General features: G+C 41.3%; 1 protein-coding gene across 1 annotated transcript; it reads left to right on the top strand.

Annotated features, from left to right (window-relative positions):
- The first annotated feature begins 6,420 nt into the window (after positions 1-6,420).
- AGR2 (anterior gradient 2, protein disulphide isomerase family member) lies at positions 6,421-10,715 on the top strand. The gene is made up of 7 exons (XM_074536910.1): positions 6,421-6,459; positions 8,084-8,221; positions 8,512-8,575; positions 8,649-8,701; positions 9,662-9,735; positions 10,111-10,174; positions 10,598-10,715. The coding sequence occupies exons 2-7, from the start codon at positions 8,092-8,094 to the stop codon at positions 10,687-10,689; spliced, it is 477 nt and encodes a 158-aa protein (XP_074393011.1). The 5' UTR covers positions 6,421-6,459; positions 8,084-8,091; the 3' UTR covers positions 10,690-10,715.
- The last annotated feature ends 3,003 nt before the right edge of the window (positions 10,716-13,718 follow it).

The raw sequence follows: 13,718 nt of genomic DNA, 5'->3' as shown, positions 1-13,718 counted from the left end.
CCTGTCTTTACTTAGAGTCAAAGAATCATGAAATGGTCTGGGTTGGAAGGGACCTTAAAGACTTTCTAGTTCCAACCCTCCTGATGTGGGCAGGGACCCCAGGCTGCTTAAAGCCCTAGCCTGGCCTTGTACACTTCCAGGGATGAGGCATCTACAGCTTCTCTGGAAAACATGTCCCATAGCTTTACCAGCCTTTAAAAGCTTTCTTTCTAATATCTAATCTGAATCTAATCTGAATCTTTCTAATATCTAATCTGAATCTAATCTACTCTCATTCAGTTTAAGGCCATCACCCCTTGTCCTATTCCCACACGCTCTTGAAAGGAGTCTCTCTCCAGCTTTTTTGTAGCTCCTCCTTTAGGTACTGGCAGATGCTGTAAGGTCTCCCCAAAGCTTTCTCCAGGCTAAAAGCCCAAATCAGTCTCTTGAAGACATGGTCCAGCCTTCTGATCCTCTCTGTGGCCTTTTTCTGAACAAGGAGGTCTCCACAATCAGGTATTGACACAATCAGGTATGAGATCCCCCTGAGCCATCTCTTCTGCAGCTGAACACCCCTAGCTCTCTCAGCCCCTCCTTGAATGACAGACATTCCATCTTTTCACCACCTTTGAACCCTTTTGGTGCACTTGTTCCAGTATGAGCATATCTCCTTCACTGGGGAGCTCAGAACTGGGCCCAGCACAGTGGATGTGCCCTCACTTTCTTTGTCCTGCTGGTAACACAGTGGTCTGCAACATGTCATTAGAATACTGTGCAACAACAGGAATTAAATTATGTCAATATTTGAAGGCAAGGATTGTAGTGAGAAGCTTTCAGAAGCATGTTCGACATTCTGCATTAGGAAGCACCTCACAGCAACTGGAGCAACTGGAACTGGGTGCTGTGTTATTTCAAAGTTCATCTTACAAACAGCTGAAGGTAAGGCAGGATAAAAGTATTTTTTCCAACCCTGTCCCTATGCATGAGCACTGAATAATGGCAATAATAATCAAACAAGGTGTTCGTTGAACAACTCTTTGAAACCTGACAGAAGAGCTATCCCAGCACTTCTCTGGGTAACTTGTGGTAAACTATTCTCCTCACAAAGATGAAAAAACAATCTTTTACACCTGCTCTACATTTGGAGAGTTAGTTTTACAACTTTGTAGCTGAGATACAGAAAAAAATATAATATTCAGGACCTGGAAAATCCAGCTCAGAAATGAGACGGCTGAATCCCAGATTTAACCTTGACAAGGCAACTAGAACTGCCCAAGCAAAGATTCCCACCCAGTTCAAACTGAAGCAGAGAGAAAAATGGTACCATGGCATGGACACAGTGAGGATGTGGTGGAACATCTGAGACATGGCAGCTGTGAGAGCTGCCACAGAAAGGACTCGGCTCTGGAATCCTCTAAAACTGTGCAGTCCGTGTGGCTGACTAAACCTGCACATTCTGTGATGAATACACAAGCCAAGGCAATGTCAAGAACTTGGGAGAAGATGGAGGGTTCTATGGAGCACGTCATGCAGGCTGAGAGTGTCAACACCATGAGGGTCTGCACAGCTTGGAGATAAAGACCAACACTACCAGGAAAGAGAGAAACTCGGCAGAACAAATGCATACACTCCATTGCAGAGCTCATGCTGATTGGGATATTGGCCCCAAAGCAAAAGCAATGTTAAAAAAAAGACATTAGCACATAAGCAACAGTGGGGCTAAGAAAGGAGCTGTGTCAGTGGTTTCAGCTGGAATTTCACTGAGATGTATTTACTGCTCATTGAAAAAAAATATAAAGAATCTTTCATCTTTATCTTTGCAAACTTTCAGGTAAGTTAGCAAGAATAAAGAGAATAAAGAGAGACCCATTCATTATTACTTAAGGACCATGAATTCTGGAGTCAGATCTGGGACATCACATCACTGATACTCACTAGAAGCCAAAGGTTTCTGATCTTTGAGGCAAAGCATTAGGAAAACTAAGAGGATCTGGGTTACAGATATACAGACATAAATTCAAAATAAGAACAATGAATACAAAGGAGGCCTACAGGGAGAGCACAGCAAGGTGGCAGCTCTGGGAGACTGGCTGAATTATGAGTATTTTGGCTCAGTCACTTGTGTGTAATAGAGTTTAGCATCCAAGGACCGAGGCAGGCCAGAAACAGAAGGAGGTTTAATTAATAGAAAGGGGCTTGTGAAAAAATGCCCATCTGATGCTAAGTACAAAAATAAGCTGTTCAAAACATAATTTTCCCCCACCTTTCTCAATTACAGTATAACAAAATAGGAAACTGCTGGCTCACAGATTTCTAGTTGTACTGAAAATTGCGTATCAGTTACTCAGACAGGAAAGGAGTCATAGGCTTTAATTTTGCAGTACAGCAAATTTCCTGGTTTTAGACAGAGCTAGTTATTTTAATTTATTAAAATGCACTTTACTTCACTATAAGAATTTCAGACATGAGGCATTGCTGATCATAACTGACTTGCCCAGTTAAGATGACCAGATAAAAAGTCTTCTTCTAAGGCTGTGGTACAACCCCAGCTTTCCAATCCCCCTCATCACAGAATTCCTCTTCACTCATTCACTGCTCCCCTGTGGGATGGAAAAAAACATTTCAAAGTTAAATCTAAATCCTACCAGGATCAGGCTTTCTCTTATCAAACACAACTGAGTAATTAAGTTCCACATATGCTGAAAACTCCTTGGTGTAATAGACCATGACAGTTTCCTTATTGTTGTGAAAAGGGCATTAAACAATACAAGAGCAAGAATATTTAATATGGGTCTTCAAATGACTTAGTGATTTTAAAATGTGTCATTCAGCAATGCCTTCCAGACATCTCATCCCATCAAGGCTCAAAACAAAGTATGGGATAAGAACTGGCTACATGACAAACCCACATCTTCATCTAAAACCTTGTAAGGGATGCTCCATGTTTTTCATGACAGCTTGTATCAAGTGCTGGTGATTTGTATTATAAACATCCACACGCAATTGGAAAGAAATGCCTCCAGAGAGATCAAAATCCTCACAGATTGTTCTTTTGTTTTGCAAGCAGTAATTAAAGATTATCTTATTTTAAATCCTTAGCATCTCTTCTGCTAGCCAATTTGAAAACTATTACCAATAAACTGTAGATAACACAAATTTATTCAACTAAAAAGAGGAAAATGTTGGGCTGATGTATTTTGGAAAACCATCATTCGTCAGGACAAATCATCAGATTCGTAGCAAAAATTTATCTGAGCTCCAGTTACCAGATTTAAATGTTTAGCAATAGAAATCTGCTGAACTTTTGTCTTTCCAGGCATAGATTGAAACGTGGCTTTGTAATGAAAATAAAGTAGACAGGAGATGGTTGAACCGTGGCCTTCCAGGTCTCAAGAGAATGTCTGGACCATTTCTAAGACATCAGCTCTCCTTTAGTAATGCATTTGCAAGTGTTAGCAAATATTTCCTGAGCCAATGTGAGAAAAATCACTTTCTTACCTAACAGAGCAGGCCTGGGAACCAGTGCCTGCTCCAGCATAAATGCCTATTACCCAAATAAACATTCTTGGCATGCATGACCAGGGACATCGATCATCAGGGCATATCCCAACCCAGACAGCACCTACCTACAGTAGCCATGAAAAGGGTTTGAACTATTTGAGGGCAGGAAGGAAACAAAATGGAACCTGCACCTGTCAAAGGTGTAAGAGGGTGTCTCAGCTCCTAAATTTTGGGCTATAAGGCTTTCTTGAAAATTTTAGTCAAATTTCATCCAAAGAGCTTTCAGGTGATAACAAACCTGTATGTGGTTAAAGCACTGACAACAGAAATTTGACCAGTTCTCAAATAAATGTTGTTTGCTTTCAACTACTGTATCTTACACACTTCAACTTTAAGGACATTGGAAGATTGATGATTTCCAGATCTGTCTGTCTTTGGCTTTTTCTCAGAGCATTGCTAGACTGGGACTGAGTACACATCTCCTTCATTACTTCTCATTCCTCCCATGTAAATTTCTGATATTTATTCTATTTATTCTAAGACTTGGAAACATGTTTATTATGAAATTAGGAGAAATGCCTGAATTCTAAAACTTAGGTATTACAAAATACAAGCAAAAACTAAGCAAAAACATCAGAGAATGTTTTCAGAACAGATGTAACATCAGTCACCTGAATCTGTGCAAATTTCTGTATAACATAATGAACAAAGGCATCTCAGAACAGGGCAACCAAAAATATATTAAAAATCTGATGACTAGCTTTGTAAAGCTGTTAAATATTAACAGTAACAGGGTCGACCAGATCTTTATAGGAAAAGAGGAAAAACGTTCTGGAGCAGCCCTATTTGATTTGAAGCTCTCGGGGGCAGGTCCTGCAGGGTTTGGTCACTGAGGCAGAGAAAGCAGCCCATTATAAAAGGCCAGAAGAAAGCTTGGCAGCTGGGTACTGCTCAGTCCAAGGGCCCAGGCAGGGAGCTGTGGGAAGGACTGAGCTCCCCTCTCTTCAATGACAAGGCACAAAGCTGGTCTGGAGACAAGGGTAACTGTCTGCATCGAGTCGCTGGGTTGAGGTGGCAGGGAAGCCCCTGTGAGTGGCTGAATTTGAGTTACTGAGACTCTCACAGGAAACTGTTCTATCAGAGTAGAACAAGGCTACGTGGAAACAGCTAAGATAAATCCATCCCCTGAAAACAGGAGAAAGCAGAGGTGCAAGTGAAATGGAGATACATCTAAGGTGCCAGGAGCAGGCAGGGGCTTAGCTTTGGGGATGCATTTTTAGACAACACACAATTTTATTTGTAAGGTGTGTGAGTGAGAACCCACCTGCTTATCTCTTCACAGCACCAGAGAGCAATTACAACTTCTTTTATGGGCTTTAAAACTACCAAATGCACACATGACCTGAGCATACAGTCAGCAAGAGTGTGTTAAATTACAATTCTGAATTGTCTAAGCTGAGACCAAAATGGGTACCCAAGGTTAACTTCTGCATCTGGACTAAATTGGATTAAGAATGTAACCTCTAAGTTGTCCAAAGTGAGTGGTCCAAATAAGGACCTTGGAGTCTTCTTTTGGTGTATGTTTTGGAAAAAGACTGAGTGGATGTAGCTTGGATAGACAAGATAGGAGCAAACAAATTACGTTCTGTAAATCTTCAGGGACAAGTCCTGGAGGAGAAGAAGAAATTCAAATGCAAATTCTCTCAGGAAAACATACTTATTTCATGAAACATAGAAAAGGGCAGTTATTAAAATTGATTGATATGCCTGGGAGCTTTGGTTTCAGCCTCTTAATACATCAAGCAGCTAAGCAAAGCATGGTAGATCTCAATAAATTGTTTTGCTTGAGTTCACCATCTTACTTCTGCACTTTGTTTTCCTAATTACTATTCATTAAAAAAAAAAAAACAAAACAAAAAACAAACCAAATCCACACTAAGATCCAAAGCTCTTAATTCTCTCAAGTATATTTGTAACAAATGGGTGCTTTTAGCAGCCATCAGGCAGCACGGTGAATTTCAAACAGGAAAATCCATATCTGATGGATTTCATCTACCCAGCTAAGAAATGTTAAGCATTCACTGCCCATAAAGACACGATTTAAATCTCACTGAAATACATGAGGCATGCAGCAAGGAGAACATACCATGGTTTCAGCATTTATTGCTGAGGACAGACTTGCACTGACCTCTGTGGAAGGACTGTGTGCAGTCAGTGCAGCAGTGGGAATAAGCATCCACATCTCATTTTCCTGAGCATTGCACTGTATTATAGGTGCACCTGAAACCTAAGATGATTAGGGTTCATGTTATAGTTAAAAAAATGTCTACACAACTAATTAATTGTGGAATTTAAATTAAATATGGGCTTGGATCTCTGCTCATGAACACAGTCTTTTAGTATAGCTACCAAATACATTTTGTGGACACCTTTAAAATTTTTTTTTTAGGTTTGATTACAATTCTATGTGCTGTTACATGTGCATGTGTGCACACATATCTGTATAATGTGCACAGTTATTTATCTAATTAACATTCACAGTTCTGAGTCATCAATTTAACTTTTTCTAAGGACTAAAAGAACAGGAACCCATACAGACTTTCCAACCAATCAAAAAAAGACAAATCACTCTTCAGGCAAATCAGGAGTCTTGACTTAAGCTTACCTGTACTTGGATCTTTGCCAATTTTTTTAAATCACCTTTCAAGAAATACCCCAAAAGTCTACAGAAATGTCTCTGAGCTTTAGGCACAGTATCTGACAGCAGACAGTAATGTTACTTCATTACAAAATTAATTCTGAAAGTTTTGGTGGGGAAAAAACTAGAAAGTTTAGCTCTTTGAAAGTGGTATTCAAATTCAAAGCTTGTGGGTGGAGTTGGGGTGTGAAGGTGCATAAATAGGCAGTAGGAACAGCAGCATTCACACTGGAACCAGGAACACCTTCACATCCTGGCAGGAGCCTGGCGGAGCAAACAAGGTAAGGCACTGCTCCGTCCCTGCCCCAGCAGCGCCCGGGGAGCTGGGAGCCCCAGCCAGCTGGGATGGGGAACCTGAGCAGCCTAAAGGAAAGGCTGCAGCAAAGCAGGCACAGTCCAGCACAGCTTGTTGGGAAGGGAAATCTCTAGGGAAAGATTGGCTTTGCAGGTTAAAAAAAAAAATACAGGAGAAGAGGGGTTCTTTTGGAAAGCTTTTCAAAAGTGCACATAGTCTTCCAGAGGCAAAGTTTTTAAGGAGCAAGTCTAATGTTCCTCTGTCTTTGCTTTCTGCATGCTGCCTCCACAACAGCCTAGTGTGCCTGATCTTCAGTTTCCTGGTTGTCCCTTACTTTTTTATTTTATCATTTTTTCTTTTTAAAGGAGCATTGCTTCCGCCATACAGCTCTAGCCAAAACAATTCTTGAGGCAACCCTGACAATCCAGAGTTTAACTGAACTTCATGCAATTCTCCTCTCTGCCAAGGAGGCTTCTCTTGGGGCAGAAATACAGTCTGCTGCAAAAGTTGTATTTCATACCCATGAAAAAGGGACTCTTTGGATGTTTGAGCTCTATTGGATATCCCAGTAGCAAAGAGCATTGTGTCACTCATGGAAATGCAGCTAATGTCTCCTCCTGCAGTTCCTACCTGGAAAAACACTTCTGTTTTCCTGCAGTTTAGTTTTCATTGTCTGAACTTTAAAAACAATCAGCCTGTTGGGGTGGGAGATGTTATGTAGGCTTGGTTTTCCTTTTTTCTTTTTTTTTTTTTTTTTTTGGTTAATGAATCTTTTCAATGTTCTGTATTGATTTTAGAACATCTTAAACTTTTTGTGCCCATTATATTGGTTCTAGTTTCTAGGAGGAAATGTAATGAGAAAACAGAGGGTCATGTTGCTGAAGTGATTTTCCCCTTCAGCTGAAATGAGGAGCTTTCCTTTAGACCTGTCTCATCTCCAGGTCCCAGCCTGGCTCAGGAAAAGCTCTCTGCTTTGTGCTGCTTCCACCCCCAAGCTCCATTTCAGTTTTCACTGGGCAGAACATCAACACCTCCCAACTCCTTTTGTTATACGTTCTGCTGGGTTTAAGGATTAGGTGATATTTTTAAGGGAAAAAAACCAGGATTGGAAGATTCAACAACACCATTAAGCTGTATCTATGCTAATGTTCACTGTAAAGCCTAGCTTAAACATTCTCACTTCTCATTTGGGTGGCTCCCACAGCAAAATGGGGGAAGAGCTGAGACAAATTAAATTTTCAGCACCTGAAATTAACTTTCAGCTGGGTTACTCTAGCACCAGGAGATCAAGGTAGAACTGTGAACTTATTAGGACTTTTGAAATTGCTGTAACTCTGTTATTTTACTGAGCATATTCAATATGTGTAACAAGAAGAGAGGGAAATTAACACAGACATGCACATCCTGAAAGGGCCATGGCCCAACCCTTCTGGGAGTTTGCTGAGCAAACCTCACCCTGTGCCCTGAGGCCCCTGCCTGGAGCTGCTCCTTCCAGCCCAGCCTCACCCCGTTTGTTCATATTTGTGACCTGAGTCTTTAGTGGCTTTACCCAGCCTGCCTGTCCCCACCTGCGGCACCACAGCCACCCGTGCTTCTCTCTCCTGTTCCAGGGGCAGCCATGGAGAGGAGTTACGTGTCCATGCTCTTGCTGCTCATCGTCATCTCCTGTGCTCTGGCAAAGGATGTGGGCAAGAAGGATTCAAAGGACACTACCACTAAGCCAAAACTGCCCCAGACACTCTCCAGAGGTAAAAAACACACAACTGAGCAAAAACCTCCACCAAATTTTTAAACAAGTGCAATCTTGTGAACATTTTGTCTACTGTGCTGTTCTAAAAAATTTTCTTGCAACTCGTTCTGCAAAACCTTTTCTAGTATTTCCTAGCTCCCACTCCTCCTTCACTCCTGAGGTGAAGCCCTCTGGCAGGGGATCGTTCCGAGGGCTTCACATCAGGAGGTGCAGAACCTGCACCCGGGGTCCCCAGCCCCTTGTGAGGCGCTGTCTGAGGGTGTGTCTGTGTGTCTGTCCCTCCTGCAGGCTGGGGAGACCAGCTCATCTGGACGCAGACCTACGAGGAGGCGCTTTTCCGCTCCAAGCACAGGTACTCACCCTGCCATGCCCACCCCGAGCCCCCCGTGCCTCCCCTGCTCCTAACAAGGGCTCTTCTTTTCCAGCCAGAAACCCCTGATGATCATCCACCACTTGGAAGACTGCCCACACAGCCAAGGTAATCTTTTTGCACTCGGGAGGGGGAAAAAAAAAATTAAAATGTTTTAATTTTCTGAAAAAACTCTGCTTAAAAAAAAAATCAGCCTCCATTCTGCTTAAACCTTAGTGAAGTACTATCTTGCATAAGCATGGAAAGAGTGTTTGAAGTTACTGTACCACAAAGGTGTTTTCCAATTTGTAGAAATAAAATAAAAATGGTAATTCAGTATTGCATGATACCAAATGGATATGGAAATCAGTACAGATCAGTAGGGTTTGACCTCTGACAAATCCGAATTTGGTTCACAGCACAATCAGCCAAAATCAACAGCAAGACCAGTAGCAAGAAATAACAATTTGTCAGAAAGACCATATTCAGACCATATCATCAGTGATTGAGACTGAATCCAGCTAGGTACTAAATCAATCCAGGCTGAAACTGAGCTCTTCCAGGATTTCTGGTACCTGGGACTGCTCTTTTCCCAGTGTCTTTGAATTTATCTGAGGGCCTTCCATTCCTGCAAGTCAATCCACATGGCAAGATCTTTGCAACCATCCATAGTTCCAGTAACTGCACAAGGGTCTTTGTACAAGGATTTGCATCCTTCCAAAGATTTGACTCTGAAGCCCTACATGCTGTATTATCAAGTACCTTATGATCTATAGCCAGAAATCACAATAGTATAACAGGAGGTTTGAAGAGTCAAATGCTCAAATTCAAACCTAAGCAGAGAATTTGAGAGCCAGCTGTACTCTCCAAAGGAAGATGGGACATTTTGCACTATTGTAATTACTCTTTAAGGCAGAATAAGAATTAATGGATCATGTTCCAATGGAATGAACTGAAAATGTTTGTTTGCTGCACTTGTAAAGTGGAAATTCTCATTTTGTTTCATCAGTTTGTTTGGATTTCTTTTTTGAGGACAATATATTTCAAGGTCATCTTTTTCATTTTCTTTCCCATTGTTTTCTACTTTAGCCCTCAAGAAGGTCTTTGCTGAACACAAAGACATACAGAAACTGGCTGAAAAATTCATTCTCCTGAACCTTGTGGTAAGTTTCCCAATTACACTTAATTAAGTGAAAGTGACAAAGTTCTGATTTTAATCATGGCTTCTCTGACTTGAGTTTAATAGCTAGGGTTGACTAGGAAAATGGCCACTGCTGTAGCATAACAGATTTCATAAGTAAGTCTTTTTCATTTGTAGCTATCATAAACTCAGAATGTGGGGGAATGTGAAGTTTAATAATAACAAACTCTTGCCAATTTGCAATTCCAGCTGTTAAAAAACTGCATCCCAGATAGTGAATCTTAGACTGCAAAATGTATTATTTGAGCTGTATTTCATAGTACAAAGTATGGTGAAGGAAAAAAATATTCATGCAACATGCCCTCCTTGACGAGGAACCTTCTCTGTTTTCTTTAAGTATGAAACCACAGACAAGAACCTTGCCCCTGATGGCCAGTACGTCCCTCGGGTTTTGTTCATAGGTGAGTACTTCAAGCACCAAAGCTGATCTCAGAACACAGCCCCTGCTGCACCATGCATCTCAAATCCTCAGGCTGATTAACAGGAACGTATTTCATGACAAATACAAAGGTTCAAGCTGGTTTTGTGGATCAAATATTGCCTCAATATCACCAAGCTTCACAAGTCCAGCATTCCTCCCTCAATGGCTGATGCCACAGTCACTGGAATGGGTAGCTCGTCCTGTTCCAAATAAACCTGCAAACACAACACTTAAAACTGAAATGTCAGTGACCCTTTTTAGAACAATCTCTTAGTCAGCAGAAGCAGACATGTCTCACAGAAACATTCAGAAAGCAAGCAGGGGTGCAGAAAGCTTTATTTCCGTTTATTTCCTTCTGCTTGAAGGTTAACCTCTACAAATTCTCTCACCCTTTTTCCCCCAGATCCTTCCCTGACTGTGAGAGCAGATATTACAGGAAGATACTCAAACCGTCTCTATGCATATGAGCCCTCTGACATTTCGCTGTGTAAGTAGAGTGTTCTGACACATTCTGGAAATATTCTGAAAGTGGCATTTTTCATGTGACAAGGAATAACACCAGGCGTTACAGATTCTTGTAGTACTTCCTGAAAGACATTTAACCAGGATTAAAATTAAACAGGATGCTAGACTTAAACTCAGTGAGGTGAAGAAAATGATGGCAGAGCCCTGGAGCTTTACGCATCCATCTGTTTTAAAAGCAAGCATAAGTCAGTAGGAACTTGCATAATTCAGCAGTGCTCACTGCAAGCAATGGTGAGAACACACACACCAGTCCCAACAGGCCAGGTCAGGCACCCTTCTGGGAGCAGAGAAAAATGTTTGCTACAGCCATCCCTCACTGCTGCACACCTCCAGTCTCTGCCCGTGTGTTGGCATTGATGAATGTTCTCACCAGTAAAAATTAAACCCATGATGTTCACAAATTGCCTGGAAGAGTTAAGTGCATCTGAATCCCTACAGCAATAGGCATGTGATTAAAAGCTTTAATAATAATGACATTTTCTCTGCAGCATTTTTGGTTACTGGCAGAGGAAGTTGCAGCAAAAATAACATGCATGAATATTTTATTTCTAGTGTATTCAAATATGCAGAAAGCGCTGAAGCTCCTGAAGACTGAACTGTAAGGGGAAGAAGAAAGCCCTTAAATATTATGAAGTCTTATCTTCCATGTCTTCTCCACACCTTGATACTGGTGAAGAGACTATTTAGAGTGATATTTAGTGATGTGTAGTGATGGTTTCTATACATAAACACTACAGTTTTACATTAGCACTTTTGTACTGGGAAGCGTTTTTAAAAGCTGAAGGCTTTTATTTTAAGGCGTACAGAAGAATACTGTATGATTCAACTGTAAAAGTGATTTTTTTTAAAAATAAATTCATTTCAAGTGTTTACATACAAAACATTGCTGTGTTTTCATTTTTTTTCCTCTTATCTTCATCTACCATTATTAGAAATAGTAAAATCACCATTTTGCTTCAGACCACAGCTTGCATTTCACATTCAAGGAATTTGGGAAGAAAAAGGCTGCTGTGGATCAATCCCAGCCAGCAGCCCAGCCCCACACAGCCACTTGCCCTCTCACTCCACTCCAGTGAGATGATTCTCCAGGGAGAATCAGAAGATTAAAGTGAGAAAACTCATGGCTTCAGATAAAGACAGTTTAATAGGTAAAGCAAAGGCTGTGTGCACAAGCAGAACAAAACACAGGATTAATTCACTGCTTCACACAGGCAGGCAGGTGTTCGGCCACCTCCAGAGCAGAGCCCCACCAAATGTAATGGTGACTTGGGAAGACAAACACCCTCACTCCAAATGTGCCCCCTTCCTGCTTCTTTCCCCCAGTTTGTATGGTGAGTGTGGTGCATCCCCTTATTCAGCTGGAATCAGCTGTCTCAGCTCTGTCCCACTTCTCCTGCAGCCCAGGTCTACTTGCTTGGCAGGGCAGTGTGAGGGAGCAGCAAACCTCGACTCTGTGTCAGCAACCACAGAAAACAACCTGTGTTATCAGCACTGTTGTGGCTGCAAATCCAAAGCTGCAAATCCAAATTCACCACACAAGCTGCTGTGAAGAGAATCAACTTTACTCAGCCAAACCCAGCAGAAAGGAAAGCAGCTTTTTATCTCCAGTTCCAGAAGCTAGCTAAGCTATTACTCAGCCTACTTTGTCTCAAATTATTTTCTAGTAGCACCAGCCCGTGTGGAGCTTTCAATATCAGCCCTCTCTTTACAGCTATGATAGCAAGAAGTAAAAATCTTTCACAGAAAAGTACTTGAGACTAGAGAATGGGATTGTTTGCATACAGAGCTTGTTTTTCTTTTGAACTGGCTGTATTCTGAAGTGATTTAAGATATGACTGCTTCCCTTAAAATGTTCCTGCTTACATCAGATTTCAGTAAAGCCTTGAGATGATTAAGAAAGGGATACCACACTGACTATTGGCTGGTTTCATGATCGCTTATTTATAAGCCCAAAAGGGACAGGAGAAGTCAGAACTAAAATAAACGCTGCAGATGAACACCACGAGAGTATACATTTCATAAAGACTTACACAAAAAGACTTTCCAGCCCCAAATATCTACTATCTCTGAATTCAGGAGCAGGATCAGTGAGAAACACTTTGGCCAGGACCATGCCTTCATTATTTTCTCATCTCTTTGGCAATAACACCATTCTTACCACTTCTATTACTATTACTGCCACAACTACTAGAAGAAAACACTTGGGAGGGCAGGACAGTGAGAGAAGCAAGGCTTTCAGCTCGAGGGAATCTCTCAGCATAATCAGAAGGGAGGTACTTGCTAATAGGTCTTTGGCAAGCTGTGCGAACCCTGCCTACCAGAGAACCTCAAGGAGGTACCTGGAAAGGGTCCCAGACATGGAATTCAGCATTCCTTCAGCACTTCAGTAAGATGCTACTTTCTATTGCAGCATCCAGAAGACAGAGAGAAAAGAGATGCAGTGGGGGGCAGAAATAGTCTCTAGAATCACTTATCAGTCAGAAAAAATGTGGTCATATCACATAGCAGAGGAACAACACCAAGGGAGGCCAGAGTAGCTGGTTATCAGAGTCATCTTCACCTACTTAACCCAAAGTACTCTTGCTAGAGCTATGTGACATAAAACAAGGGCTGCCTGTGCCATCATGTTTTACGAAACTGTTTTTATAACACTATGGAAGCAGCATCAATTTTTTAAGCAGAGGTGCTGATACTATGTATAACATTCAGTAAATGGATATGAGGCACACAGAGACCCTACAAGGGTCTACTAATGTACATGCCTAGATGCAAACACAAATTAGTCCAGCCTGCAAGTATCAATGAATGCTTTAGAAACTGAAATTCTTTATTACACTCAAGGCTATGCTTTTTTCATCTAGTTTTCACCACAACCAAATCTGCAAGAATCTTAATAAATAAATGGTCAACTTAATCCTGCTCTTTTAATCTTTTCCTCTAAATATGTATTTTTTGGGGGGGCTTAAAGAGGCATTAAGCCAAGCTGAGATACCTAAAAA

Source organism: Zonotrichia albicollis, chromosome 1 (assembly GCF_047830755.1).
Source record: "Zonotrichia albicollis isolate bZonAlb1 chromosome 1, bZonAlb1.hap1, whole genome shotgun sequence".
Classification (NCBI taxonomy): domain Eukaryota; kingdom Metazoa; phylum Chordata; class Aves; order Passeriformes; family Passerellidae; genus Zonotrichia; species Zonotrichia albicollis.
Note: the sequence above shows the minus strand (reverse complement) of the source record. Positions and strands in the feature narration are given on the sequence as shown.